Source organism: Scyliorhinus torazame, chromosome 2, assembly GCF_047496885.1.
Source record: "Scyliorhinus torazame isolate Kashiwa2021f chromosome 2, sScyTor2.1, whole genome shotgun sequence".
Taxonomy (NCBI): Eukaryota; Metazoa; Chordata; class Chondrichthyes; order Carcharhiniformes; family Scyliorhinidae; genus Scyliorhinus; species Scyliorhinus torazame.
The window spans coordinates 175,760,361-175,785,292 of NC_092708.1; the positions used below are offsets into that span (position 1 = coordinate 175,760,361).

The 24,932-nt window shown below is 48.1% G+C and overlaps 1 protein-coding gene across 1 annotated transcript in view; it reads left to right on the plus strand.

Moving 5' to 3' along the window:
* LOC140393924 (collagen alpha-3(VI) chain-like) overlaps positions 1 to 24,932 on the plus strand; it is a 369,822-nt gene that overhangs the window by 158,679 nt on the left and 186,211 nt on the right. Inside the window, exon 12 of the mRNA XM_072480566.1 lies at positions 17,627 to 18,223. Within this exon, the coding sequence (XP_072336667.1) occupies positions 17,627 to 18,223 (597 nt within the window). The remainder of the gene's footprint in view (positions 1 to 17,626; positions 18,224 to 24,932) is intronic.

Below are 24,932 nucleotides of genomic sequence, written 5' to 3' on the forward strand. Positions count from 1 at the left end.
TCTTCCATCTCCTGGTTCTTTCTTGTCCTCAAGGAGAATCCTAACTGGAGTCTCTTCAGTTACCTTGAAAGGCCTTTCAAGAGCTTTGATTTCAGATTGACCACTTGCCCCTGGGTAGCTGTCATCCACTCACCACATCCCCATCCCACCCCCAATCACGCACTTAGAGAATTACCCAAAGGCAGTGTCGTGTTGGGTGTTCTGATGTACAAATGATCCACTGTACTACCATGCCACCGACAACTCATCACTGCCACCTATAATTCTCCTTGCGTTAAAATAGAGGCTATCCAGCCTCACCTTACTCTCTTGGAACTCAACATGGCTGAACTCCCTTGGTTCCTTTACTGTATTATGAGGCGTCCCTGTTGTACTAACGATCTGTCTCACCTCCCCTGTTGAACTAGTTTAAACTCCTCCCAACAGCACTAGTAAACCCACCCGCAAGGATGATGGTCCCTTCAGGTTCAGGTGCAGACCGTCCCATTGTACATGACTCACCTTCTCCAGAAATGGTCCCAGTCATCCAGGAATCTAAAACCCTCCCTCTTGCAACAACCCTTGAGCCATACATTCATCTGCCCTATTCTCCTATTTCTGTATTTGTTAGCACGTGGCACTGGGAGTCATCCAGCGTTTACAACAGTTGTGGTCCTACTTTTTAATCTGCGATGTTCCTGTCGAAGAGTTAAAAAAACAGAGAGAGTACAGAAGAGGTTTCCCAGGATGTTGCCTGGTATGGAGGGTATTAGAAATGAGGAGAGATTGAATAAACTGGAATTATTCTACCTAGAGGGACGAGGCTGAGGGGCGACCTGATAGAAGTATATAAAATTATGAGGGGTATAGAGAGGGTGAACAGGTGGAGGCTTTTTCCCAGGGTGGAAATGACAATTACAAGGGGGCACAAATTCAAGGTGAAGGGGGATAGGTTCAGTGGAGACGTGCGGGGGAAGTTTTTTACACAAAGGGTGCTGGTGGCCTGGAATGCACTGCCAAGTGAGGTGGTTGAGGCACATACATTAGACTTATCTGGATAGACACATGAACAGACAGGGTATAGAAGGTTATAGGCAGTTGGTCTAGATCGGACACATGATCGGCGCAGGCTTGGAGGGCCTAAGGGCCTGTTCCTGTGCTGTACTGTTCTCTGTTCTTTGTTCTAGCCTAACTCTACAACTACCTGAGAACTGCCTTCGGAGTAGGCAGGCTTGGCTCAATAACAATACCAATCCCACACCTACTCCCCCCACCTCAGAACCAAAATTTTAATTTATAGGTGACAGGGCTCTTTATGTCATGGTGCATCTGACAACTTGCGCTATCCGCTTCAGTAGTGAAGTTTCGGCCTTGTGTCCTGCAGCAGAAATTAATTATTTAACGTTAATGGTGCAAAAGACAGTCCAATCCATTCCCAAGAGTGCTAGAAGGTGATGGGATTTTTCTGTCTCCTATAGCAAAAGATACTTCAGCTGTCCAATCAGTTGTATTTTAAGTTTGTATCAGCTTTGAGTCGCTCGCTATATTCCAGGGAATATGGTGTGACTGGAACAACTGGTCCTCCCAAAGTGCAGTTGCTTTCTTACACTTGGGCTATTGTCCGTAACCTGTCATCTAATTAGTAATCTGATGAAAATTTGTTGACGTGTCAAATAATGTGGAATATCACATGAGCTCTTTGATTTCACTGAACCATAGAGCAATACAGTACAAAAAGGAAGCCATTCAATCCAATGTACCCATAGAACAATAGTGTAAAATCCACCAAAGTAGCACACATGAATCAGCAGGTAGAAAATAATAATAAGCTGTATTCCATACACAATAAGTCTCTACTCCCCGACTCCCCGAAGGGTCTCCCTCCTCGACCTGCACCCAGGCCGGGGTTTATATACAAGTGAGGTTCCCTCTAGTTAAGGGGAAGCCTGCACCCATTACAGGGAAGATCGTATTCTGTGGAAGTCATGGGGAAGCGGATTGTCCTTACACTGTGATCTCCGTGAGGTCACAACACTTTACGGCACAGAAAAAGGCCATTCAGCCCTTTATATCCATACTGGTGAAATAAAGAGGAAAAACAGAAACTACCAATCATTTTACTCCCACTTTCCAGTCCTTGCTCTTTTAAATTTCAGTCACAATAACAACTTAGGCAGTGAATTCCAGAGGCCGACATGGTGTTTCCCCATGTCCTCTCGAATCCTTCTACAAATCACCTTAAATCTATTTTTGGGAGGACCAGTTATTCCAGTCATGCCATAGTCCCTGGAATGTAACGAGCAATGCAAAGCAGATACCGACTTAAATCTACGTCGTCTGGTAATTGACCCCTTATCCATGGGAAACAAGCTTTCCTATCTACTCTGTTAAAGCCCCTTATAATTTTGTCCACCTTAATTAGGTCACCCCTCAGCCTCCTCAGTGGTAAGGAAAACAACCTCACCCAATAAAGGAAAGCATTCTGTATGGTTTCTTTACCACTTTATCCATCCGGCCTGTCATCTTCTGGGTGAACATGCGCTCAAAGGTTTCTCATTTCTTCTACTCTTCTCTATTTTTTCCTGTTTATGGAATATTCTCATGCTTTGCTTGTCCTCACAAGTGCATTACTTCACTCTTTCCAGATTGAATTCCATTTTTCACTTGCCCACTCTCTCAACCAAACCATTGATAACATCCCTTTTCATTCTCAACTAACAGCCAATTTTTGTATCATCTGCAAATTTCCCAATCATTCCTCCCACATTTAAGTCCAAGTCATTAATATATACAACAACAAGGGCCCCAACACCATCCTGTGCAACACCACTGGAAGCAGCTTTGCATTTGCAAAAACATACATCAACCATTACCCTTTGTTTCCTATTACTGAGCCAACTTTGGATCCAAACTGCCACCTTTCTCTGTATCCCATGATATCTTACTTTTCTGACCAGTCTGCCATGTGGTTTCATTTCAAGTGCCTTATTGAAATCCATGTAGGCACTACCAATATCAACCCTCCCTGTTACATCCTCAAAAAGTGTGATTAAATTGGTAAAATAAGATACAGTGGGCGGGATTCTCCACTCCCGTGCCGAAGTGCCCACGCCATCGTGAACGCCGTCGAGCTTCACAACAGCGCGAAACGGCCCCTATCCCGACCGATTCATGGCCCGATAATGGGCTAGGAGCGGGGCCGCATCATCTATACGTGCCAGGCCTTGTCGCCGCGTAAAGGCATGCGTGGTTGTCGTCCTCTCCGAGTCCGCCCCGCCAGAAGATGGCGGACGGATCTTGTGGGGCCGCGGAAGGAAGGAGGTCCTCCTTCAGAGAGGACGGCCCAACGATTGGTGGGCACCGATCGCGGGCCATCCCACATTTGAGGTACCCCCCCCGGTGCAGGATCCCCCCTCCTCCCCCCGCAGGCCGCCCCCCCCCACAGCGTTCCCGCGCTGTTCCCGACGGCAGCGACCATTTTGGGTGTCTCCGGCGATTCTCTGGCCTGCGGCCCGCGGAACTCGACGGGGCCGTTCCCGTCGCTTGGGAGAATCGCGGGAGGACGGTCGCGGGAAAGTTTGGCGGCCCAGGCGATTCTCCCAACCGGCGCGCGAGTGGAGAATCTCGCCCAATATTCCCTGAACAAAACCTGACTCGCTCTGATTAATATGTGCCTTTTTAAGTGACAATTTAACTTGTTTCACAGACACCTGGGACTCTTTGAAAATTATATCTAATTTGTCCTGCTCATGGCCTCTGACCCAATAGTGTTGAAGTGTCTTTCCCTTTAACCTTTCCTCAAAATCCCACTGAAGTTTATTATCCAATCTACAGTCACCGCCCTTTCAGGCCATGCTTCCAGGTTACAATGATTTGCTGTTGTTCATAAGAAAATCTCATTATCCCTTTCTATTATTTGCCTTATCATCTCAAATCTGCGCTCTCTGGTTACTAACCCTTCTGCCACTTGAAACATTTTCTCTTTGTTGATGTTATTGAAACCATTCATGATTTCGAACCTCTATATCAAACATCTTAAATTTCTCTGCTTTAAAGAGTATAATCCCAGCTACTCCATTTTCTTCACATAACTATAGTCCCTCATTGCAGCACAGAAGACAACTTGGCTCATTATGTTGCTGTTTGCTCTTCAAAGGAGAAATTCACAGGTTTGTAATTTCCCTTCCCTCTATCCATGTCCATGCACACGCTTTTCAGAAATTTAGAGAATATAGAAGAATGTACAGCACAAAATGGCTCACAGCCTATCATGTCTGTACCAGCGAAATGTCAGCAATCCAAGCCGAGGTCCATTTTCCCGCACTTCATCCACAACCCTGAGTCAAGGGATGGCGCTTGATAGGACAAGAACAAAGAATGTTCCACACTGTCTACAAAATAACAGGCAGAGCTAGGACCCATGAGGTCTCTTTGCAACATTGTTTATTTGGGGGAAATGATTGGAGTTGAAGGCAAAGCGTGAGAACCAAGTTCAACCAGGCAGAGGAACATAGAACATAGAACGATACAGCGCAGTACAGGCCCTTCAGCCCACGATGTTGCACCGAAACAAAAGCCATCTAACCTACACTATGCCATTATCATCCATATGCTTATCCAATAAACTTTTAAATGCCCTCAATGTTGGCGAGTTCACTACTGTTGCAGGTAGGGCATTCCACGGCCTCACTACTCTTTGCGTAAAGAACCTACCTCTGACCTCTGTCCTATATCTATTACCCCTCAGTTTAAAGCTATGTCCCCTCGTGCTAGCCATTTCCATCCGCGGGAGAAGGCTCTCACTGTCCACCCTATCTAACCCCCTGATCATTTTGTATGCCTCTATTAAGTCTCCTCTTAACCTTCTTCTCTCTAACAAAAACAACCTCAAGTCCATCAGCCTTTCCTCATAAGATTTTCCCTCAATACCAGGTAACATCCTGATAAATCTCCTCTGCACCCGCTCCAAAGCCTCCACGTCCTTCCTATAATGCGGTGACCAGAACTGTACGCAATACTCCGCAATACACAAGTACGCAATGGAGGATGATGGTGGGGCCAGGTTAAACTTCCAGTGCAGCAAAACACAGAGAAATGACAGAGTGGGGGTGGAGGTTTGGAGGGATGTAACATCCATAGTGATTCTGAAGGGGATTGGCACTGCAGAGGTTGACGCTCTTGGCTGGAGAATAGAGAATATAAGGGAGAAGTCTCAGGATAATTGATCATTTAGAACTGGGATGAGGAGAAATTCTCTACCCCAGAAAATAGTTGATATTTCATATTTCAATATATTAAAAGCTGGGGTTGATAGGTCTTAGTTCTGTCAAGGAATTAAGGGATATGCAGGAAAGTTAAATTGCGATAGAAGACTGACGGTACAGGTTCAAGAAGCTGTATGATCGACACCTATCGTCTTATCACATCAGTGATCATTGCTCCAGTTTTAATAATTCTTTTCCATTTCTTACCAATTCTGCCAGGTAACTGCTATGCCTCATAATCCCATGAATTTTAATTTTGCTTTTCAGTCTGTTTTGTGATTCTTGACAAATGCCATATGTAAGTCCACGTACACTCATCAATCGCACCTTCAGCACCCATCTGCATTTCTTCTTCAAGAACATAATCAAATGAGTCAAACACAATTTGCCTTTAAGAAATGCATACTGACTTCCATTAACAATCTGGAAGAAGGAAATTTGCAGATGATACAAAGATATGTAGAGGGACAGACGGTATTGAGGAAGCAGGGGAGCTGCAGAAGGACTTGGACAGGCTAGGAGAGTGGGCAAAGAAGTGGCAGGTTGAATACAATGTGGACAATTGTGAGGTTATGCACTTCGGTAGGAAGAATGGAGGCATAGACTATTTCCTAAATGGGGAAAAGGCTTAGGAAATCAGAAGCACTTTGGAGTCCCCTTCACAAGCTCTGTTCACTAACCCAGCCTTTCACTATTTATATATTTTTTCAAATACTTCTGCGTTCTCTTTAATATTAGTGATAAATCTATTCTCATGCTCCTGTTTTTAAAGAGACTTGGGCTTGCTCTTATCCGAGCTGCTAATGTATTTCATATTCTCACTTGTCCTTGTAAAATACCTACTTTTGTATCTCTTCAGTGTCATCAATATTTATTTAATTTTTATACAGTATTATCAAACTTCGATTTGTCATATGCCTCCTTTTTGTCTCCCATTGTAATCTTTATATTTTTAGTGAATCATGGAGATCTAGCTTACTTCCCTTGCCGTGGTAGCAAAGTGTCTATTCTGTATTCAAAAAACAGTGGGCGGGATTCACTGTTCCCCGACGCTGATTTTGTAATCAGATAGAGAATCCATTCTGACGCTGAAATCGGGGGCGGCGCCTGCTTGATGCAGGTTTTGTATCCCCCTCTAAAATGGCATGCCATTGGAATGCGTTCGCGCGTCACCTGAAGGCCCACCCCGATTCTCCGCACCCGATGGGCCGAGTTCCTGACTGCGTGGTTAACGTGTGGTCTCAGCAGTTGGGAACCCAGCGTGGCATCTGCGGACTGTGTCTAATGCCGCCACAGTCGGGCGGGAGCCATCCTGCTGGCCGTGGGGGGGCTTCCATGAGGATTTGAAAAATGAAATGAAATGAAAATCGCTTATTGTCACAAGTAGGCTTCAAATGAAGTTACTGTGAAAAGCCCCTAGTCGCCACATTCCGGCGCCTGTTCGTGGAGGCTGGTACGGGAATTGAACCGTGCTGCTGGCCTGCATTGGTCTGCTTTCAAAGCCAGCGATTTAGCCCTGTGCTAAACCAGCCCTGCTGATTTGGGGTGTCTGTTGGGGGGTGGCCAGGGAGTGGCCAGGGAGGCACTACAGGTTGGATCCGCGCATGGCCGGCGCCATGTTTTATGACGCGACCGCTGCAGGTCGTCGCCGTGCGAATCCGAGACCACGGACCCGGCCATTCTTTGCCCATTTATTTCATGGGAGCCAGGAGTTTTACTCGGCGCAGCCGCTATCCCCTCACTGGTCACAGGATCGGTGAGGGGTCGGCGCCGATATTTTTCATGTAAAACGACACAGTTCCTCCGCACTTAGTCTCAAAAGTGATGAATCCAGCCCAGTATTTCCTTTGAAGGTGTCCTGTTTCCCATTGATCGCAAGTGATTGCAATTCCAAAAGTATTGTTCGGTAAGCACTCTAGATACTTTGAGGATGTAAAAGGTGGAATATAAATGCAAGTCTTTCTTTATTTCCTTCTCATTTTGCTATTGCAAACCAACCAAATATTTATTCCTTGTACAAATTTCACAAATCCCCCTTTTACCCTTTACACTTTTAACATCCCAACCTATTTTAGAATATTTGAAGGTTGACATTTTTATTTGTAAGTTCTTGCACCTTTTTGTACTTTGCCTGCTTTAGTAATTTGAGGAAGCCAGTGATAATAGATCAGAGATTTATTTAACTATATACAATATTCTGCTCACGGCACTCCAGTCCTTGCTGGAAGAACCAACCACACCAGGCCCTGCTTTGGGCCGGCTTTTATGCTCAGTCTATAATGAACTCCAGCTGGGTGGCCTCCATCTCCTCTCTGGGAAGCTGGCACTCCACAAGTCCTACATGGAGATCAACAATGGTTTCCCCGTGGTCCTTGTGGGGGTTAACACGCCCCTCCACACAGTCCAAAAGTCCCACCTATGATCCTCTCCAAGGATCGTAAGCACATCCTTACTTAGATACGAGGCCCAAAACTGCTCATAATATTCCAAATGGGGTCTGACCAGAGCCTTGTACAACGTCAGAAGTCCATCCCCTGCTCATGTATTCTTACCCTCTCAAAATGAATTCTATCATTCCATTTGTCTTCCGAGCTGCCAACTGAACCTGCACGTTAACCTTAAGAGAATCCTGAACCAGGACTCCCAATTCCCTTTGTGCTTCAGATTTCTGAAGCCTTTCCCCATTTGGAAAATAGTTTATGCCTCCATCCTTCTGAACAAAAGGCATAACCTCACACTTTTCCACATTGTATTCCATCTGCCACTTCTTTGCCCACTCTCCTAGCCTGTCCAAGTCCTTCTGCAGCCTCCCTGCTTCCTCAACACTACCTGTCCCTCTACATGTCTTCGTATCATCTGTAAACTTGGAAAAAGTGCCTTCAGTTCCTTCTTCCAGATCATTAATGTATATAACTGAAAGGTTGTGGTCCCAGGACACCCCTGCAGAACACCACTCGTCACCAGCTCCCATCCTGAAAAAGATCCCATTTTCCCCACTCTCTGCATTTTGCCAGTCAGCCAATTCTTTACCCATGCCAGTACCTTGCCCCTAACACCATGGATTCTTATCTTATTTAGCTGCCTCCTGTACGGTACCTTGTCAAAGTTCTTCTGGAAATCTAAACAGATCACATCCACTGGCTCTCCTTTATCTAACTTCCTCGTTACCTCTTCAAGAATTCTAACAGATTTAAGGGCAGCGTGGTGGCAAAGTGGTTAGCACTGCTGCCTCATGGCACCAAGGACCTGGATTTGATCCCGGCTCCGGGTCACTGTCTGTGTGGAGTTTGTACAATTTCCCCGTGTCTGCGTGGGTCTCACCCCCATAATCCAAAAAGATGTGCAGGATAGGTGAATTGGCCATGCTAAATTGCCCCTTAATTGGGAAAAAAAATAATTGGGTACTCTAAATTTATTTTAAAAAAGAATTCTCGCAGATTTGTCAGGCATGACCTCCCCTTGACAAAGCCATGCTGACTCAGCCCTATTTTAATATGCACTTGCAAGTTCTCCACCATCTCATCCTTAATAACAGATACTAAAATTTTAACAACGACCAAAGTCAGGCTAACCGGCCTATAATTTCCCATCTTTTGCCTCCCTCCTTTCTTAAACAGGGTTGTTACATCAGTCATTTTTCAATCCTCTTGGACCCTCCCTGATTTCAGCGATTTCTGAAAGATCACCACCAATGCCTCCACAATCTCCTCACATATATCCTTCAGAGCTTTGGGGTGTAGTCCATCCGATCCGGATGATTTATCCACCTTCAGATCTTTCACTTTCCCCAGCATCTTCTCCTTAGTGGTGACCACTACACTCACCTCTGTCCCCTGAATCTCTTCACATTCTCGTATGCCACTGGTGTCTGGAAGACTGGTGCAAAGTACCTATTCAGTTCCTCCGCCATTTCTTTGTTCCCTTTCACTACATCTCCAATCTCATTTTACAGTGGCACAATGTCAATTCTTGCCTCACTCTTACCTTTTTATACATTGAAAAAAACTCTTGCAATCTCCTTTTATATTATTAGGTATCATCGTCTCCCCACTTTTGCTTTTTTAGTTGTCCCCTGCTTGCTTTTTAAGACTTCCTAATCCTCTGGCTTCCCATTAATCCTTGCCACATTGTACGCTTTTTCTTTTGTTTTGATGCTGACCCTGACCTCCCTTGTCAGCCATGGATGCCTCATCCTCCCCTTAGCAGGTTTCCTCCTCCTTGGGGTGAATTTCTGTTGTGGCTCCTGAATGAATTTCTGTTATGGCTTCCGAATAACCCCTAAAAACTCCTGCCATTGTTGTTTTCCTTACTAGGCTCCCCTTCCAATCAACTCTGGCGAGGTCATGTCTTTGTAGTTACCTTCATTCAATTGTAAAACCGTTACATCTGATTCCAGCTTCTTCCCCTCAAACTGCAGAGTGAATTCTACCATATTGTGGGCACTGCTCCCAAAGGGCTCCTTCACCTTAAGTTCCTTAATCAAGTCTGCCTCATTACACATTAACTAATCCAGAATTCCCTGTTTCCTCGTGGGCTCTACCACAGGTTGCTCCAAAAGAAATCTTGTAGACTTTCCACAAATACCTTTTCTTGGGATCCTCTACCAACCTGATTTTCCCAGTCCACCTGCATTACAAAGTCCCCATGATTATTGTAATATTGCCTTTCTTGTATGCCTTTTCTATCTCCTGATTTATTTTCCAACCCACATTCTGACTACTGCTTGGGGGCGTATACTCCCATCAGGGTCTTTTTTCCTTTGCAATTCCTCAACTCTACCCACACTGATTCTATGCCTTCTCACCCTATATCACTTCTTGCTATTGATTTAAGTTCATTTCTTACAAACAATGCAACCCATCCCCCCTGCCCACTTGCCTGTCCTTTTGATAGGACATATATCCTTGGATATTTAGATACCAGCCCTGATCCCCGTGCAGCCATATCTCTGTGATGTCCACAACATCATACCTGCCAATTTTAATGTGCTCTACAAGCTCATTTACCTTGTGTTGTATACTGTACGCATTCAGGCACAACTCTCTCAGTCCTGTGTTTACTTGTCCCCTTTTTTGCTGTGCCTGAAATTAGATTCCTGCTGCTTTCTATACTTTATCTTCTATTATTTGTTCTGGAGACTTTACTATCCTCTCTTGAGCCCAGGGCCCATTTAACTAGTTTAAAGTCCTCATCGTTAACCTGCACCCCGTCTTCTCCTTTATCTTTGATTTTCAAATTTCCTATTGAACTGAACCCAATCTATTGCAAATTTTCTGGACTCTGGATCTAGCTCCACCTGTAAATAAGCATGGCTCATGTCAAGCTTCGTAAAAGAACACCCTCCAGTCAGTTTTGCTTGCAAATCCTCCACTCTAGGCATCAGGTACCGATACAGGCGTGAATTTCTATTCAGTGTGAGATTAAAATCCCCGCAGAGTCAGACAGATTTGTTGGGCTTCATTACTGGCACCACGGGTGCAGCCCATTCCGATAATTGTACAGGGCATATGACTCCCCCAAACCTTTCAGGCACCGAAGCTCAACTCTGTCAAGCAATGAATAAGTGACATGCCTTGCCCCAAAGGACCGGGGCTGAGCATTAGGGCCCATGTAGACATGGGCCTTCACTCCCTTTAACCTGCCAAGATGCTCCTGGAACACTTGAGGGTATTTGCCCAGTACGTCGTACAAATTCCCGATGCCCATCTGAAATACCTGTTGCCAATTGAAAAGGACTCACAACCAGCCACGCCCCAACAAATTGAGCCCCAGTCCCTGTACCACAATCAAGTGAAGATTGACCGACTGCTACCCTTGCATTATCGGTGGTCCCCATGCTGTTCAAAGACTCGCTGGTATAGGTTGCCAACCTCGCTTTGGTGTTGCACAATGTCAGCATCATGATCTCTGTGTGGAGTCGCCGAAACGTCTGATGGTCCACGATGGAGACTGTAGTTTCAGTGTCAATTTCCATTGCACGGGGTGACCATTTCCTTGAAATGTGACCCGGATCTGTGTTACCTTCGGGGCCATGACAAATTTCAGCTACATCAAGCAGTTCTCCTCATCTGGGAGAGCCATGTACAAGGCTCTGGTTCACGGTGATCTTGGCAACTGCTGTGAATGGCATTTTCTGCATTCACATTGGCAGCTCTGGCCACCATGTGTTCTCTGACCACACATTTGGCAATGTGGCCGGCTTTCTGCTTCATCCTTGGGGAGATATCTTTCCAGTCAGCGGCAGCTTTGAGAGCCTGACCCAGCTGTGGAATGCCTCTGGGGCTGCCCTTTTGGAGATGATCATGCCAGACCAACATTGCCCCGTGATGCAGTGGGCGTTCAAAACGGAGGGCGGGCCAAACTTGGATGCCATAGTCCATGGACCCCTACAACTCCTGCACTCCTTTCTCTGTGTGTTCCCGGGACAACGAATGCTCGATGGCCCATTTCAAATCCAAGGTTGGCTCCATCAACAGCTCCCTCTTGAGTGGATATGTTGTTTATACAACACACTAGCCTATCCCTCAACATTTCAGTGAGGGACGCCCCGGACTCGCAACGATCAGCTAGATGCCTTAAGTCAGTCAAGAAATCGGTGACTAATTCACCTAGAGACCACATCGCCATATTAAACCTATACTGTTGCATGATCATGGAAGGTTTAGGGTCATAATGTTCAGCTACCAAAGCGGCCAGCTCATCAAACGATTTGGAGTCTGGTGCACCCAAGTAAATTAGATGTTTTGTGATCCCAAAGTCAGGGTCCATGTGCAGTCAGGAGGATACTTTCTGACGGTCTTGCCCCAAAATACCGTCAGCCTGGACGGAGTACATCATACATTCAGCATACTGGCTTCAGTCTTCCAGGCCTGCATCAAAGGCTTATAGTTTTTTAAAAATAATTTAGAGTACCCAATTCATTTTTTTTCCAATTAAGGGGCAATTTAGCATGGCCAATCGACCTCCCCTGCACATCTTTGGGTTGTGGGGGCGAAACCCACGCAAACACGGGGAGGATGTGCAAACTCCACACAAACAGTGACCCAGAGCTGGGATCGAACCTGGGACCTTGGCGCCATGAGGCAGCAATGCTAATCACTGCGCCACCGTGCTGCCCAAAGTCTTATTGTTTACCGAACAGTGGCCTCCTGAACTTTCATGTCCCTGCGTTCCCCCCCCGTTCTGGCATAGTAATTGCCCGGGCGGCTAGGCGATTCCACGAGTGAGTCCGGAGTTTCCTTTCATCCTGTCGCCAGTTTATTAACTCGAGGAAGCCAGCGGTAGTAGAACAGATTTATTTATACAATATTCTGCTCATGGCAGTAACTCCCTCCCAGTCCAGCTCTTGCTGGTATAACTAACCATACCAGGCCCTGCTATGGACTGGCTTCTATGTATCGTCTGTAACGAGCTCCAGCTGCATGGCCGTTGCCTCCTGCCTGAGAAACTTGCGCTCCACAAGTCATGTGGGGTGATCAACAATTGCTTCCCCATGGTCCTTGTGGGGGCTATAACACCTGCATATTTCCTCACCTCTTTCTTGAATACCTTGTAGCCTGGAATGCATAATTTTCACTTCCTGCTACCCTGCTTGTTTTGAACCGCCTTGGCTGGGATTCCTTACCCTCCCTTCTCCTGCACCCCCAAGCATTATATTGTCTTGTGCCTTGGCTGGGAAGCGTGGTTGCAGCTCTGTTCCATCAGCAGCCCCTTCTAACTTTGAATGCCCCCAGCTTAAAGTCCCATGGCCACTGGACTCTTTCTCCCCCCCACCGCCCCCCCACCCCCCCACACTCCACCTCACACTCCCTCCTCCAGCACCACAATCACCCACTTTGACATGGAACATACAGTGCAGAAGGAAGCCATTCGGCCCATCGAGTCTGCACCGATCCACTTAAGCACTCACTTCCACCCTATCCCCGTAACCCTGTAACTCAATAACTCCGCCTAGCCTTTTTGGACACGAAGGGCAATTAAGCATGGCCAATCCACCTAACCTGCACATCTTTGGAGTGTGGGAGGTGGAGTACCCGGAGGAAACCCACGCAGACACGGGGAGAACGTGCAGACTCCGCACACAGACAGTGATCCAGCGGGGAATCGAACCTGGAACCTTGGCGCTGTGAAGCCACTGTGCTAGCCACTGTGCTACCATGCTGCCCAGTTTCTACGTCAGTCTGCTGCCTCGGGATCCCAAAAACTTACCTTGCCATCCATTTTGGGGACTTCGACTCTGTCATCTTCATGCACTTCCTCTTCTGTCCACGACAGCTCCTATCACTACAGGGTGTAGAGAACTGCCGGCCAATCAGAATGGCCAACAACTCTCTAAGGTGGGACTTCCTCCCGAGTGAGACGAAATTGTAACCGGCTGACTCTTTGAATGGAGCAAAGAGAAACCCTGCCATCCAAAAGATCCTGGCTCTTTTTATGTAAATACCTGTCTGCATGCAATTGTATAAAGAGAACAACAGTATGAATGTAAACATATATTTTTGCACCTGAAAATCATTATTGAAATTGTGACTTTACAACATTCCTTCTGCAATAAAAAATAAAAGAGACAATAAAATTGCCTCTTGGACGGAACTCCATTAAAACAACATGCCAATCACAAGACAATATAATGCTTGGGAGTGCAGGAGCAGGAGGGTGAGGAATGAGAGGGGAGAGACTGAGGGAGAGGGACAATATGGTGGGGGGTTGGGTGAAAGTTTAGGGGAAACAATTCATGCTCAGAGAGAGAAAGAGAGGGAGATATACAACGAACAAAGAAGAACAAAGCAAAGTACAGCACAGGAACTGGCCCTTCGACCCTCTAAGTCTGTGCCGATCATGATTCTACAACTAAAGAAAAGCCTTCTGCCCCTACTCAGTCCATATCCCTCGATTTCCTCCCTATTCATATACCCATCTAGATGCCTCTTAAATTTTGCTAATGTGCCTGCTTCCATCACACCCTCCGGCAGCGCGTTCCAGGCACCCACCACTCTCTGTGCGAAAAACATACCCCTCCCGTAAACTTTCCCCCTCTCACCTTGAACCTGTGCCCCCTTGTAATTGACACTTCCACCCTTGGAACAAGCCTCTGACTATCCACCCTGTCTATGCTTCTAATAATTTTGTAGCATAGTTGTTAGCACTGTTAATTCACAGTGCCAAGGTCCCATGTACGATTCCCGACTTGGGTCACTATTTGTGTGGCGTCTGCACGTACTCCCTGTGTCTGTGTGGTTTTCCTCCGGGTGCTCTGGTTTCCTCCCACAAGTACAGAAAGACGTGCTGTTAGGTAATTTGGACATTCTGATTTCTCCCTCTGTGTACCCGAACAGGCGCCGGGGATTTTCACAGTAACTTCATTGCAGTGTTAATGTAGGCCTACTTGTGACAACAAAGATTATAGATCTCCCTCCAGCCTCCGTCTTTCCAATGAAAACAATCCTAGTTTATTCAACCTCTCCTCATAACCAACCTTCGAGATCAGGCAACATCCTGGGAACCTTCTTTGCAGTTTCTATAAAGCTGTTGCCAGTTGCTACATTGTAGGGGAGCATCCAATTTGTGCAAGGGAAAGCGGGAAAGTTGATGCAGCTTATTGGCAATGGTGCATGTATGAGAAGTGCTGGTGCCTACTGGTGACCACTCAAACTGGCAGAACATTGTAGATTTCTTGGGCGGGATTCTCCGTAATCGGCACAATGTCCGCCGACCGGCGCCAAAAACTGTGCAAATCAGTCTGGCATCGCGCCGCCACAAAGGTGCGGACTTCTCCACATCTTGAGGGGCCGAGCCCTTACCTTGAGGGGCTAGGCCCGCGCCGGACTGATTTTCGCCCCGCCAGCTGGTGGGAAAGGCCTTAGGTGCCCCGCCAGCCGGCGCGGAAATGATTTTGCTGGGCGGCGCATGCGCGGGAGCGTCAGCGGCCGCTCACGGCATCCCCGCGCATGCGCAGTGGAGGGGGTCTCTTCCGTCTCCACCATAGTGGAGACCATGGCGAAGCCGGAAGGAAAAGAGTGCCCCCACGGCACAGGCCCGCCTGCGGATCGGTGGGCCCCAATCGTGGGCCAGGCCACCGTGGGGCACCCCCCGGGGCCAGATCGCCCCGCGTCCCCACCAGGACCCCGGAGCCTGCCCGCGCCGCCGTGTCCCGCTGTCCCAAAGGTGGTTCAAACCACGCCAGCTGGCGTGGGTTGACAGCGGCGGGACTTCGGCCCATCGCGGACCGAGAATCGCCGGGGGATTCCCGCCGACCGGCGCGATTCCCGCCCCCAACGAATATCCGGTGGCGGAGAATTGGCGACACGGCGGGGGCGGGATTCACGCCGGCCCCCGGCAATTCTCCGACCCGGTGGGGGGTCGGAGAATCGCGCCCCTAATGTGTTAAGCAGAATTGTGAGTTCGTTAGTCGCTTCCATTATGTCCAGTTTATACTTGTTCCAGTTCAGCTTGTTTTTCCCTCCAGGAGGCTAATAATGAAAATAAGCTGGCAGACACAATGGGCGAAATTCTCCGTAATCGGCGCGATGTCAGCCGACCGGTGCCAAAAACGGCGCAAATCAGTCCGGCATCACTCTGCCCCAAAGATGCGGAATCCTCCGCCCCTTGAGCGGCCGAGCCCAAACCTTGAGGGGCTAGGCCCGCGCCGGACTGATTTTCGCCCCGCCAGCTGGCGGGAAAGGCCTTTGGTGCCCCGCCAGCTGGCGCGGAAATAACTTTGCCGGGCGGCGCATGCGCGGGAGCGTCAGCGGCCGCTCACAGCATCTCCGCGCATGCGCAGTGGAGGGAGTCTCTTCCGCCTCCGCCATGGTGGAGACCGTGGCGAAGGCGGAAGGAAAAGAGTGCCCCCACGGCACAGGCCCGCCAGCGGATCGGTGGGCCCCAATCGCGGGCCAGGCCACCGTGGGGGCACCTCCCGGGGCCAGATCGCCCCGCGCCCCCCTCAGGACCCCGGAGCCCGCCCGCGCCGCCTTGTCCCGCCGGTAAGAGAGGTGGTTTAATCCACGCCGGCGGGACAGGAATTCTAGCAGCGGGACGGAGAATCGCCGGGGGGGGGGGGGCCGCCAACCGGCGCGCCGCGATTCCCGCCCCCGCCGAATATCCGATGCCGGAGAATTTGGCAACCGCCGGGGGCGTGATTCACGCCAGCCCCCGGCGATTCTCCGACCTGGCGGGGGGTCGGAGAATCTCGCCCAATTTTCAAGGCTGTTGAAGCATATAAATGAAAGAGAGTGGGCTTCCTCATAGAATCATAGACTCCCTAGAGTGCAGTAGGAGGGCATTCAGTCATTCAAGCCTACACTGACCCTCTGAAAGAGTCTAGGCGCAATCACCCAGCCTATCTCTGCAACCCCACCAATGGACAATTTTGTACTCCCAATCCACCTAACTTGCACATTTTGTGATGGATGTGACCTCTGAAGATATGATGAATAGTTTTAAATGTAAACTGGCCATTGCTGCCAATCATAATGGACATGCAATGCCTCTCTCATCCCAGTGGCTACAGCTGCGGCAGATCACGAAGGGGAGGCTCCTAACTGGATGGAATACTGACCCTGCACAAACCACTAATCTGGTTTTCTGCTGGGAGACTGCCTCCATCCAATAATATTTATTTATCCATTGTGGGAGGTCTGACTTACCAGTGGTAATAGTGGCTGGGCCACCATCATAGAGGGGCAATCCCTGTCTGGAATGCCAATGGGCCCACCTCTGGCCTGGATGTCTATGGAGAGCGCAGGCGATGGGTAGCTGTTCATACTGGATTGAACACTGACCACCACCACCCCCAGCCTCTAACCTTGACTGAAACTTTGAGGCTGCTTCCATAAGCTAGCTATTTTTCACCTGCTGGCGGAGGCCCAACTGTTAGCTAGGCAGTTCCAGTTGAAGTCTCATGACAAGCCTTAATAGGCCTTTTCAGGGCTTTAACAGCATAGCCGTTATTACAGCTGCCCCACCGCTGTCCCCTCACCCGCATCCCCTGCCACCACTCACACATTCCCAACCTGAAACATCCACTTTTAAAATATGCCTGAGGCAAACTGCCATGCCAGTACCTGAGATCTCCAATCCAGCTCTGATGCAAATTAAAAATGTTGTCCCTCTTGTCAAGATCAGTATAATTTTCAGAAACACAGTTGATAGAATTGAACTGTGTCTCGTAATGGCTTAAATTAATTTGGGTATCGCAGAGGCTCAGTCAGGTGGAAAATCTAGAATTTCCTGACAAAGTTCTCAATCAGCCCAATGCTTTGGTTTAAAAAAGCAAAAAGCTTTTCAGCCCATCATCAGAGTATGCTTGAGGAGGTTTATTATGGTGGCTTCATTTATCCAGGCAAAAGTTGAATAATAAACAGTTTATTTTCCATTTCTTACAGATGGTGTTAAGAGGGATATTGTATTCCTTGTTGATGGATCAGACAAAGTCAGAGGTGCTTTCCCTTCAGTTCAAAGATTAATTTCCAGAGTGGTCAATAGCCTTGACATTGGAAATGATAAAGTCCGAGTTGGTGTGGTACAGTACAGTGATAATCCCAGAGTCAACTTCTACTTAACCAGCCACACCACAAATCAGGGTGTGAAGGACGCAATACGTGGTCTCACGCAAATAGGAGGGAGTCGAGCCAACACTGGTGCAGCCTTGGACTATGTCACAAAGAACATCTTTACTCGGTCTGCTGGGGGCAGAGCAGAGGAAGGTGTACCGCAATTCTTGATCCTTCTCACTGCCAGCAAGTCATCCGATGATGTTAGTCGGGCAGCATTTGCACTGAAAGAGGCTGGTGTAGCACCTTTCAGTATTGGATCAGGAGAAGCAGACCAAAGTGAACTCCAACAGATTTCACTGTCCCCTAAATATTTTTTCAAGGTAAATGATCTGCAGAATGTGGAAACAATACAACAATCTCTGGAGACACCACTGAGGACATTGAGTAAAGATCAGATAATCCAAATCCGACCAGCTGTACCTGAAGGTGAGGAATTTCCACTTTGTTTAAATATCACAATAATTACATAATGAATAATTGCTATGATAATATGGTTTATAATGAAATTACTATCTGAGGTAACAGAAATGAGGGCATGTTACATGAGGATGGAAACACAACACGGTGATGAATCAAATAAACACTCATACAATTTCAGTGCAATGTCAGTGCAGGAAATTCAGCAGCCCAGACAAAAGACCAGTGACTTTGGTGGGACTGGACAATCCCAATGGCAGAGGGGCCGAAAATCCCCACCCTATGCGTTCTGCAGCAAATTAAATCCTTTCCTGTTAATGATGGCAGTGGCATTCCAAGCCAAGGCAGAATCCATTGACACGAGCTCACCAATGATTTTTTCAGGCTTCTTCTCTGCACATGTCTAAAGGAGATCATAAAGAGATTCAAATTTATTAGATGGTCTGAAACTGAACTCTGCAGTTTCCACCAGCCAATGAAGACATGGAAGACTCTGTCATAGGCTATCAATATCTCTTCAATTTTTATATCAATGCCTTTTGCTAAATATTTGCCAACATGGCGTAATAATAGGCACACTTTGCCCTTACAAGGATCTCCTTACTTTCTTCCTGATTGCAGGACAAATTGAGAGAGACATTCACAAAGCATATGTGGGGTGACATTCTCCGACCCCCCACCAGTTGCGGAAGACCCCCCGCCGGTCGGAGAATCGTCGGTGGCTGCCGTGAATCCCACCCCCCGCCGGTTGCCGAAGTCTCCGGCACCAGAGATTCGGCGGGTTGGCGGGCCCCCCCCGCTCGATTCTCCGGCCCGGATGGGCCGAAGTCCCGCCGATAAATTGCCTGTCCTGCCGGCGTAAATTAAATCACCTACCTTACCGGCGGGACAAGGCGGCATGGGCGGGATCCGGGGTCCTGGGGGGTCGCGGGGCGATCTGACCCTGGGGGGGTGCCCCCACGGTGGCCTGGCCCACGATCGGGGCCCACCGATCCGCAGGCGGGCCTGTGCCGTGGGGGCACTCTTTCCCTTCCGCCTCCGCCACGGTCTCTACCATGGCGGAGGTGGAAGAGACTCCCTCCACTGCGCATGCGTGGGAAACTGTCAGCGGCCGCTGACTCTCCCGCGCATGCGCCGCCCGGAGATGTCATTTCCGTGCCAGCTGGCGGGGCAACAAAGGCCGTTTCCGCCAGCTGGCGGGGCGGAAATTCCTCCGGCGTCGGCCTAGCCCCTCAATGTTGGGGCTCGGCCCCCAAAGATGCGGAGCATTCCGTACCTTTGGGGCGGCGCGATGCCCGTCTGATTGGCACCGTTTTGGGCGCCAGTCGGCGGACATCGCGCCGTTTCCGGAGAATTTCGCCCGTCATCTTCGAACTCAGAAATGAAGGTGTTGAATGTAAATACAAGGAAGTTATGGTGAACCCTTTTTAAAAGCTCTGGTTAGGCCGCAACTAAATTATTGAATCCAGTTCTGGTCCCCACAGTTCAGGAACGATACGAGCGTCCTTGAGAGGATGCAGAGGAGATTTACCAGAATGGTTGCAGGGATGTGGGATTTTACCTGCCAGATAAGGTTGAAGAAGCTGGGGTTCTTCACCTTGCAGACAAGAAGATTGAGGGAAGATTTGCTTGAGGTGTACAAGATTATGGTAGCTTTACATGAGGTAGACAACGAAAAACTGTTCTCATTAGCTGATGGTATAAAGACAAAGGAGCAGACACTATATTTCCTGGAGCAAGGGCCTTATCTCGCAATGTGTGAATTACACATTTTTAGAGTAGATTAAATGTTAGTGAAGGGCAGTGCCAGGTTACTACCCAGGCAGGACCCTCTTCCCATTGAGTGATGTGCTCACCTGAACCTCTTTGGTGGGTCTGGCCACTTGGTATCCGTATCAGGTGTAGAGGCCTGGTAATTAGATTAAAATGTATTCGAATGGGGCTCCTGATGTTGATCAGCAGGAATCCCGTTACGTCACTAGCGGGTGGTGGAACAATCGCGACGGGACATTCCGCTGACGCAAAACATGATCTGGGCGTCTCGCGGGATTTTGTGCTCCCGCCGCCATTCATGCCCGATATAACAGGAGTGCAAAATCCCAGCTCAAGTCTCTGGAAAATGGGGCTTAATTTCAAAGTTTGCAAACAACTCAAAACTTAGAAATGTTGTAAAGAATGAGGAAGACAGTAACATAAGCACCTAGACTTACGAAATGGGCAAATGCATTGCAGATCAGATTTAATATCGAAGTTTGAAGTAATACATTTTGCGAGGAAGAATATAAAGCAATATGAACTAAATGGAACAATTTTCAAGGGGTTGGAGGGACAGAGAAGCCTGCACATGGGACTATGTACAGATGACTCTGCAAACCCGGCTCAGAAGAAAGCACCTGGATGTTCTCATTTTCATTCCGGGGCTACGGGTGTTGATGAAAGTTGGGTTTGCCACCCCTGGAAGCAGTGAAGAGGGGATGCTCTGTGTGAGCCTAGATCCCCTGCGAGCACCTACAGCACCTCATGTCCTCCATGCCAACCTATGCTCCAATACTTCTGCCCCATGATCCTTCATAGCCACCATGCCAACTTTGTCTCAACTCATGCCAACCACTCTCTTTGCCAACTCATCCAATATCCACCAAGGGGCAAACCTCCAGACCCATGCTGAGGAGAACTAAAATTAAATACTTAGGGTGGAATTCTCCAGCCCTTCCCACCGGGGGGGGATCTTCTGTTCCTGCTGAATATGACCCGCTCTGCAGGTTCCCCGATGACAGCACGGGTGAGGAATATTAATCGACATCCATTCGGTGGGACTGGAAGATCCCACCGCAGGGCGGGGGGGAAGGGGCTCTAAATTTTCAGACAGCAAAGTACTGTCCCTGGTGGGAAAAGCAGGAGGCTGCCTTGCGGTTTTCCCATCATTTTTTCAAACACTTTGGGAGGGGTGGGGGGGGGGGGATAGGAGGGACAGGTCCCGCAACATCAGGTAACAATAATAAAAGGGACCCCCCTCCCCCCACCAATGGACATGAACCTCCACTCCCCACCCTCCTCCAGGGGACTCCCCCAGCCTAAACCTTCCCAATGGTAGCCCCTCCCTGGCAGTACCCAGTACTGTCTGGGCATGATCCTTTCCCCTCTGCAGGCTGTACTCAGCTGTGCGTCCCCAGTGGTTCTCTTCACCAGTACACCAAAACCTGTTGTCACACTGGTGGCAGGAGAGAATTGCCTACGTGGCGGAATACTATAACGGGGAGTTGCAGTAGTAATGGCGAGGCGGGCGTATGAGATATGACATCAAATCCCTGTCTGCATTATTTTTCTTCAGTCATGTGCTATATGGCAGAAAAAACCCTCATTACCGTTGGCAGGCTCAACCCCCCTCTTCCTACCTGACATTGACTTTTGCTTGTATCAGAGAAAGTCTTACCCAATGAAATTTGCATATTTTTGTAATGAATAATTACTCCAGTCATACCATATTTTCTGGACCAGTGCAGACAGATATTTTGCACGGTAGATATGAAAATCCCAACTCCCAAAAGAATTGATCTTCCAGTCCCACTGAAGTCAATCACTGCCGTGGCATCCCCGGGATGAGCGAGCCATGCAAAATGACGTGACCGGAAGATCCCGCCGGCAGCAAATGGTGAGCCACAGGCAGCTGCATTCATGTGTACGTGAATCCAGGGCGGTGTGGTGTATCCATGGTACCATTTGGAGGATGTAATTGAGTGGCTGCAGAGCACCCTATTTGGGGAAATGAATAGTTGTGGTCACATTTGTACCAATACATATTCAGAAAGAAGAATGTGGTCCTGCGGCCAGAATGTAGGGCACCAGGAAAGAAATTAGCAAGCAGGATTTTCAAAATAGTAATTTCTAGATTATTCCCGGCTCACGCATAAGTGCATATCGAAATGGGAAGATAAAGTAGATGAATGTATTACTGGGACGATAGTGCAGGGCTTTAGGTTCCTGGGATCATAGATTCGTAAATTCAAAGAATTTACAATGCAGAAGGAGGCCATTCGGCCCATCGACTCTGCACCGGCCCTTGGAAAGAGCACTCCACTCAAGCACACGCCTCCTCCACCTCATCCCCTTAACCCAGTAACCCCAATTAACCTTTTTGGACACTAAGGGCAATTTAGCATGGCCAATCCACCTAACCCACACATCTTTGGACTGTAGGAGGAAACCAGAGCACCCGGAGGAAACCCACGCAGACACAGGGAGAACGTGCAGACTCCGCACAGACAGTGACCCAAGCCAGGAATCGAACCTGGGACCCTGAGCTGTGAAGCAACTGTGCTAACCACTATGCTACCATGCTGCTCATTAGGACCAGTGGGAGATGGGGCCAGTACAGGCCATACACAGAGCTAGGATCAATTTCCTTGTGTTATGTTTTACTAGTGCTAATGAAGAGAGTTTAAACTAACTTGGCGAGTGTTCTGGAACTAGGAAGTAATATAGAATCATGGAATCATAGAATTTACAGTGCAGGAGGAGGCCATTTGGCCCATCGAGTCTGCTCTTGGAAAGAGCACCCTACATCAGCCCACGTCTCCACCCTATCCCTGTAACCCAGTAACCCCATCTAAGCTTTTTGGACACTAAGGGAAATTTAGCATGGCCAATCCACCTAACCTGCACATCTTTGGACTGTGGGAGGAAACCGGAGCACCCGGAGGAAACCCACGCAGACACGGGGGGAACGTGCAGACTCCGCACAGACAGTGACCCAGCGGGGAATCGAACCTGTGAAGCAACTGTGCAAACCGCTGTGCCACTGTTCTGCCCCACTCAGAGAGGAATACACAGAGTGCACCAAATAGATAGCACTAAAATAGGAAATAGTAAGTTATTGGGTGGGTTTAGGGTAATCGAAAGAAATAAAGTCTAAGTTAGAATTGGTTTGCATGTATGTGAATATGCAGTGTGGTAAATAAGATTGGTAAATTACAGGTGCAGATTACCATGGGGAAATATGTTGCAGTGGCTTTTATAGAGACCTGCCTTAAAGTAGGGCAGAGCTGAATATTGAATATTCTTGATACAAGGGCCAGCGGTCAATGGCGAGTCGCCTCTGCCGCGGGAAAATCCGTTGCGGGGAGGCTGGAAAATCACGGCCAAGGTTTCCACAAAAGGAAGGAAAGGTGGCGGTATTGATTAAGCACAGTGCTGGAGAGAGAGGGTGTATCAGGTGGGTCGAAGACAGATGGATTTGGCTGGAGCCAAGGAACAAAAAAAGGGGAACTCCATTGTTTGGTGTAGTCACGTTGTTTGGTGTGGCTACCAACTAGTGGGAAGGATATACAGGAACACTGGCACTGGCCAACAGTTTTCAGGCTTCCTTTTTTGGTGATGTCAGAAGACTGGGAAACTGCAAATGGTTACACTCTTATTCAAAAAGGGGGGGGGCAAAGATAAACCCAGCAACACGGGGTCCGTCAGTTTAACTTTGGTGGTGGGGAAGATTCTAGAAACAATAAATTAGGGAATAAAATAATAATTAATTGGGCAATTGCAGGTTAAATAAGGGAATCCAGAATGGTAAATCACAATTAGCTAACTTGAGGTAGCGGAGATGGTTATTGAGTATAATACTGTTGATGTGGTGTACATGGACTTCCAAAAGGCATTTGATAAAGTGCCACACAACAGATTTGTGAACAAAGTTGAAACTCACTGAATCAAAGTGACAGTAACAACACAGATAGAAATTGACTGAATGATAGAAAACAGGGAGCAGTGGTTAATGGATATTTTTCAGGCTGGAGAAGGTTTATAGTGGAGTCCCCCAGGGGCTGGTGTTGGGACCAGTGCTCTTCCTCATATATATTAATGCCCTAGACCTTGGTGTACAGTGCATAAATTCAAAACTTGCAGACCATAGAAGACGTGGAAACATTGTGAATGGTGGATAGTGTAGAACTTGAAAAGGTCATGACAATTTAGTAGATTGGACAGAAACATGGCACTAGAAGCTCAAATGCACAGAATTGTGAAGTGATGCATTTTGGTAGGCAGAACACTGAAAGACAATGTTGAGATTTTCCGCCCCCATTTCGACGGATGGGAATGGCGGCAGGGTGGTGAGTCATTGGGGAATCCCAAAGCGGCTTTCATACCGGTGGGATTTCCCCGCTCGAATATCCCCAACCCCTCCATCCCTCCCCACTGATGATTTAACAGGGTTCCTGTCGTGCAGTGACTGGAATCTCCTAATATATTACTATATATTTAGCAGGCCGCCCTGCTGTATCATCCCCCATGTAGAGAATTTCAGGCGGGGTTTACAACAGGTTTTGTAAAAAGCGGGACTGGCGAACAGAACCCAACTGGCACAGTACCCTGGCAGTGCCTGATGGCACAAATACCTCATGGAACCATTCCATTTGGACTCCAGTGGACATGGAGATGATGTTTCCACTTGTAGGAAAAACTAGAGGCAGAGAACACAATCTCAGACTAAAGGGACGATCCTTTAAAACAGAGATGAGGAGGAATTTCTTCAGCCAGAGGGTAGTGAATCTGTGGAACTCTTTGCTGGAGAAGGCTGTGGGGGCCAAATCACTGAGTGTCTTTAAGACAGAGATAGATAGGTTCTTGATTAATAAGGGGATCAGAGGTTATGGGGAGAAGGCAGGAGAATGGGGATGAGAAAAATATCAGCCATGATTGAATGGTGGAGCAGACTCGATGGGCC